At 34.8% G+C, this 6,423-nt stretch overlaps 2 protein-coding genes across 2 annotated transcripts in view; both read left to right on the top strand.

Annotated features, from left to right (window-relative positions):
* The window catches only part of LOC104771897 (probable WRKY transcription factor 8), a 5,039-nt gene extending 4,143 nt beyond the window's left edge, over positions 1–896 (top strand). Inside the window, exons 3-4 of the mRNA XM_019241715.1 lie at positions 30–68; positions 352–896. Coding sequence (XP_019097260.1) covers positions 30–68; positions 352–727 — 415 coding nt within the window. The 3' untranslated portion in view covers positions 728–896. The remainder of the gene's footprint in view (positions 1–29; positions 69–351) is intronic.
* Positions 4,363–6,423, top strand: part of LOC104772900 (protein REDUCED WALL ACETYLATION 1-like) — a 5,009-nt gene continuing 2,948 nt past the window's right edge. Inside the window, exons 1-7 of the mRNA XM_019241974.1 lie at positions 4,363–4,805; positions 5,216–5,307; positions 5,432–5,569; positions 5,668–5,724; positions 5,800–5,872; positions 5,963–6,121; positions 6,243–6,414. Of these exons, the coding sequence (XP_019097519.1) occupies positions 4,773–4,805; positions 5,216–5,307; positions 5,432–5,569; positions 5,668–5,724; positions 5,800–5,872; positions 5,963–6,121; positions 6,243–6,414 (724 nt within the window). The 5' untranslated portion in view covers positions 4,363–4,772. The remainder of the gene's footprint in view (positions 4,806–5,215; positions 5,308–5,431; positions 5,570–5,667; positions 5,725–5,799; positions 5,873–5,962; positions 6,122–6,242; positions 6,415–6,423) is intronic.

Raw genomic sequence — 6,423 nt, 5'->3', positions numbered from 1 at the left:
CATCTCGAAGACGGCTATCGTTGGAGAAAGTACGGCCAAAAAGCAGTAAAAAACAGTCCTTATCCGAGGTAATTTTATCGGTCCTTAATAATTATTATATTTATTTTTATAAAACGATTTATTTCAATATAATTATCCTTCTAAAACTTTTAGTTTTTTTTTTTTATCATTCAATACACATCGATAAAGAAATATTTATGACATTGTTTGAAAAGTCTTATCAATTTTGTTTTTCAGTCTATATTTTAATTAACAACGAAGAAAATTAAAAAAAAAAAAAAAATGTAACTAACATTATAATTACAAGTCACATGCTAAAACAATATACTATACTCTCAATTACGCGAACAGGAGTTACTATAGATGCACGACGCAGAAATGTAACGTGAAGAAGAGAGTGGAGAGATCCTACCAAGATCCAACGGTCGTGATCACAACTTACGAGAGTCAGCACAACCACCCGATCCCGACCAATCGCCGGACGGCAATGTTCTCTGGAACCACCGCATCAGATTACAACCCATCTTCGTCTCCAGTATTCTCCGACCTCATAATGAATACTCCAAGAAGCTTCTCAAATGATGATCTCTTCCGTGTGCCATACGCTAGTGTGAACGTGAACCCTACTTATCATCAACAACAGCAACAGGGATTTCATCAGCAGGAGAGTGAGTTCGATCTCTTGAAGGAGATGTTTCCTTCGGTTTTCTTCAAACAAGAGCATTGACGATATAAATAATAATTATGTATAATATAGAAACAATTCGGATGCATAATAATAAGTGATAGTGTTATTTATTTTTGCATGTATATGTATATACATGTTTTTGTAACTAGCTATAGGATAAATATGGAGCCCTTTCGACTTATAAAAATAATTTCTTTTCTTGAAGTAATTTTGTTACATGTCTATAGAAGCATAGACGATCCTTCTTGGGTCTCTCTTTTTCCTCTTTTTTTGCTTTATATACTAACGAGGAAAAGGAAATAACATCATATCTTAAAGAAAACTTTTTTTTGGGTATTTGAAACTAAATTTAGACTAGAGAGTTAGATCGAACTTAACTATATTTGATCACAACCCCACCAAAAATGTACGATCCAACCAATACGTACGATCAAATATAGTTAAAATGCACGATGTACCTTTGCAATATGTTGATGTACCACATGATCACTCACTCATCTCAACAAATAATTGAGGTTTTAGTAGGAAATTCATTTTTATCTTGGTATGTCTCATGCGTCCGACCGCAAATTAATTATGCGTGAGAATTAAGGAAGCAACCTAACGAGTTTGGTCGTACGTATATTAGATAGATGTAATATTATACTTTATATTTTGTTTAGCAAAAAAACAAAAAAATTATCTTATTATATAAAGGACACATTATCCTTCCTGGAGTATCATGTAAGGAATGTGATGTGACCGGATTAGTTGCTTGACAAGTCCATCTTGAGTTCAGGGCATGTTTGATCCACTAAGACCATGTTTATCGGTGGGATATAAGGGGCTGTTAGTGGGGTTTTATGTATTTTTTGGAGAAAAAATAAATCAGAAAGAAATAAAAAACCGAAGAGATCTTCTTATATAGTAGATTTTCTTTGGGTGTAAGAGACGCCACATGTTGATGTTTGGTTGGACGAAAGTAAAATAGAGAAGGTGAAGATTGAGAACAAAAATTTTTTTTGGCCTGATCGTGTTCTTTCTCTTCCTCTCTCTCTCGCTCTCTGTCGCGAACCTCTCAATCTGAGGAGATTGAATCGGTCGGAATCGTTGGAGATGGAATGAGAGGAGTCTGAAGGAGATTGAACTTGGACGAGATTGAATTCGGAGTCTAATCAATCAGAGGAGATTGAATCAATCGGAGTTTTGCTCGCCGTTTTGAGTGGGAAAGCTTCCCCAACCAGTTCTGATATCAAGGATATTCTTAGATCAGGTTCATTTCTTTTGTAGTCACTTCGAATTTTTAAGCATTCGATTTTTTTTTTAAAAAATTGTAGGAGGACAATTCGAGTTTATACATGGTTACTCTAGTTAATGAGAGTTGTTGGTTTAACTACCAATCGCATATGTTTGCTACAAATGTGGAAGTTGTTTAAGTGAAAGCTTGCAAGGTAATTGAATAAGAGGCATCTGTTGTTGTGTGGTTTAGTTAGTTCATGTATGCTTTTAAAGGATCAGAGAGGGATTTAGTTAGGGATGATTGTAATTGGGGGTGGTTTTAATTGATTGATTGAATGTGGTTTTGTTGTTGTGTTTGATTTTTTGCAGTTAGTGCTGATACAGAGGACTCTCAGATTGAGCTTTTGTTGAAGGAAGTGAAAGGAAAAGACTTAACTGAGCTAATTGCTGCTGGAAGGGAGAAGCTTGCTTCAGTGCCGTCTGGTGGTCGTGGTGTTGCTATGGCTTCTGCTCCATCCGCTGGAGGAGGAGGCGGTGGTGCCCCTGCTGTTAAGGTTTGTTTGTTACTTCAACCAGATTTGTTATATTGTTTTGGAGATTCTTCATGACACACTGACTGGTTGTCTATTTTTATTATGTGTAGGAGGGATTCTGGTTTCATGGCGCCGAGAAAGATTACTTGATGCTTGCGTATTGGATCCACAAAGATTTCAAGAGAAGACAGGACGATTTCAAGGCCAAGGTTTTGGCGCCTGATCAACAAGGAAACTTGTACTACAACACCCGCGACTTACATTCGGGTCATTGACCTTCAACAGAGCAGTCCTCACAGATTCTAACGAAGCTGGTTTATTTGCTTCCTCTCTCTCTCTCTTTATGTAAGCATTTTGACTGACTCTTGAATCTATTTAGCCCTCAACCAAAAACATAAAAAGCCTTACAAATGAAAACATTTGCATTCAGTGCGATCCAAATGCAATACAATGGCTTTAGGTTACATACAAGATTCAAAGAAGCAGATTCGTTAGTGAATCCTATTGTTCAACAAACACAGTTGATCCTCTTTACACAGATTCAAACAAGCTGGTTTATTTGTCAACGCCTATTTATTTACCAAAACAAGATCCAAAATATTTTTGATTTTGCCACTATCTAAAGCAAATTAAACGCTTGCAAGATGATTTGGTGGAGAATATTTGGGCAAAATTTGGAGCAAATCAGTATTAAAATTAATCATTCTCTCTATTTATAAATTACACTTCTGTTGTAATATGTATTATTGTTTTTATTATGTTTTGTATGTTTGAAAATTAATTAAAATAGAATATTTTCTAATTTTAGAAAACCTTAAATGTTTACACATTTATATCACTTCTATTCTATTTAAAATTTTTAAATTTTAAAAAACAATATTTTCAAAAATAAGAGACCTAAAATAAGAACCTACCAATAAATGAGAAAATTTTATCTAAGAGATCATGAGTTCTTATATTCCAAACAGTACACAATTAATTCATAAAAAAATTATGAACTCCCCTTACTCAAACCCACCGATAAACATGCTCTAAGGCACTAACCACAATAGTATAATCAAATTATACGAAGATGGTGTTCATGGCATTTTCCATATTGTCAGAAGAAGAGATAATACGAGAAATTTGTTGTATGTGTTTTTTTGTTTTCTTTTTCTTCTCTTTTAAGTTTTAACATCATAACAAATTATTCCCACAAAATTTCAAATCCACCAAATCAAACTGTATATTTCATCTAGAGTTTTTTTTTGTTTTTTCTTTTCTGAGACCATCTACACTGGTAGATTCTCTTACCATTACTTTTATTAAAAAAACAATAAAAGAAAGAGAAAGAAGAAAAAAAGGGGGAAACGTTTCTTCCCATAGTGACTTGAGAATCGGTTCTCATAACAAATAAGGCAGATGTTATTTGCTTATTGGGACAGCTAATAAATAAATAAATAAATAATAATAATTTGTAAAAAAATAATTTCTTTTATTTTTTTGAAAAACGTTGGGCCGTTACTCCAGTAATGATGCCCTGAAGTTCCTCCTCTACACCCAAAATGTATTCGAAGTTGTTATAGTTGTCACTTGAAGAAGTTTAAATCATTTTTGGGTCTAGAGAAACTTCAAAATCCAACTTGTTATATAGTTGTGATCACATGATATAAATTTGTAGGATTTGCATTTCAATAATTTTGACATAGTCAAACACAAGCAGTTATAATGTTGTCTACGATCGAAATTAGACTAAATATTTTTATTTATTTTTTTCGATTGCTCACTAAATAAACTAGTTTAACTGTTTGTCAAAAAAAGAAAAAAAAAGAAAAAACTAGTTTAACTGAAATATTTAAAAACACTTCATCTCTGTAAATATTTTAAGTGTTTTTTTCCGTTATGATTAAAATAAAATAAAAAAAAACTTTACTAATTGAGTGGACAAGGAAAAATATTGTAGAGGAGTCAGTCACTGTCATCTCTCAAGCCAGAGAGAGACCAATCTTGCTCGGAAAAAAAATCAGTCGCCGGCGATCGAAAACGACGGCTCTCCGAACCCCTTTTTTTAATCTCTTCTTCAAGCAAACACTTTCACATCTCTCTCTCTCTGGGGGTGATACTATTTATTATGATCGTCTGCTAGAGATCACTATCTCTCTCGATAACAGATGACCACCATCTTCGTCTTCTCTCTTCGTTGAGTTTCTTTTTTATTATTATTCAGTCAACTTGCGTCTCAATCTCTGATAATTTCAAATCTTTGAGATTGTCTCTGAAATTTTTGTTACTTCGTTTTTAGTATCTGTTAACCATTTACAGTTCTGAAGCTTTAAACAGAGAGATTGCTAAAAATGGTGGATCCGGGACCAATCACGCCGGGCCAGGTACAATTTCTCGAGATACTCTTTGGAACCACTCCCTACTGAATTATTTGCTACTAATTTCGATTCATTGCTTTCCAAAATTGAAAATTCTCAGTGCTATTGGATTTAGGGTCATTATTTTTTCTAGAATTTATAGAGTTGGGTATTTTGAATTGAAGGATTTGTGACTGTGATCTCGTGAAAGCAGCCATTTTTTTAGTGGGAGGAAACCTTAGAAACAGGTTCCTTGTTCTCTCATCAGCTTCCTTGAAAGTATCCTGTCAATGATGGATCATGAATACTAAATGATCAAGTCTAGCAAATCCATGAAAATTTGAGTCTTTCTTTATGATTAGCTTTGAATTGTTTAGAGTTGGCTGGAGACTGACCACCATCTACAAGATTTAACTTTGTTAGTGAAACCTTTGTAGGTATCTTTTCTGCTTGGAGTAATCCCAATTTTTGTTGGTTGGATATACTCAGAGCTACTTGAGTACAGGAAATCTTGGGTTCCCTTAAAACCGTAAGTTCTTGCAACGTGACACTCTCAATAATGTAGCAGTGTTTAGCCATAAAAGGTCTCCCTCTATTGTGCTCCCTCTCTTCCGATCTAGTCTTGAAAGGAGAGTTGCATTCTTGTAATGCAGTCACTCAGATAATAATCTGGTTGAATTGGGAGACGTAGCAGAGAAGGACGATGACAAAGCTGACTTGTTGGAGGGAGGTCTTTCCCGATCGACATCTTTACGGTTTCATAATTCATCCATCAGAACAAACATCATTAGGTCGTTGTTACTACCAGCTCTCAAGTATTCTAGTTTGTTTATTACGATTCTTCAAGAGTTCTCATGCTTAGGTGTGTTTTGATTTTGTCGAATCACAGGTTTTTGTGTATGGAAGATTCGTTTTTGCTGGAACACCGTGCAACGCTGAGAGCAATGTAAGTGAAAGCTACCTCAAGAAGTGATCATCTCATTGTTCGTTATCTTATATTAACATTCATAATCATACCTAGGTCGGAGTTTGGAGCAATTCTAATCTATTTCTACATCTGTGACCGCACGGAATTGCTTGGAGATTCTACCAAGGTACCCTTGTATTTCACTAGCTTTGTATGTTCAAATCCATGTAAGTATTATATTTGTTTTGCTCATGGGACTTGGGGTTTTCTTTGACAGAATTACAACCGCGACCTTTTCCTTTTTCTCTACGTTCTTCTCATCATAGTATCAGCCATGACATCTCTCAGAAAGCACAATGACAAGTCACCTATAACTGGGAAATCCATTCTTTACCTTAATCGCCACCAAACTGAAGAGTGGAAAGGATGGATGCAGGCAAGTTTCTCTTATTTATTTAATATATAATCATTCTGTTCTTTGCCATAGGTTACTACTATATTGCAGCTCTTGTAGCTGCTTTTGACATTGTGTTCTCATGTCCTTCTTTTTTTATCAGGTTTTGTTCTTAATGTATCACTACTTTGCTGCGACTGAGTTATACAACGCAATCCGTATCTTTATTGCTGCTTATGTTTGGATGACTGGTTTTGGAAACTTCTCCTACTACTATGTCAGAAAGGATTTCTCTGTTGCACGTTTTGCACAGGTGATACCACTCATTCGACGATAAATTCTTG

Source organism: Camelina sativa, chromosome 20 (genome assembly GCF_000633955.1).
Source record: "Camelina sativa cultivar DH55 chromosome 20, Cs, whole genome shotgun sequence".
Taxonomy (NCBI): domain Eukaryota; kingdom Viridiplantae; phylum Streptophyta; class Magnoliopsida; order Brassicales; family Brassicaceae; genus Camelina; species Camelina sativa.
Note: the sequence above shows the minus strand (reverse complement) of the source record. Positions and strands in the feature narration are given on the sequence as shown.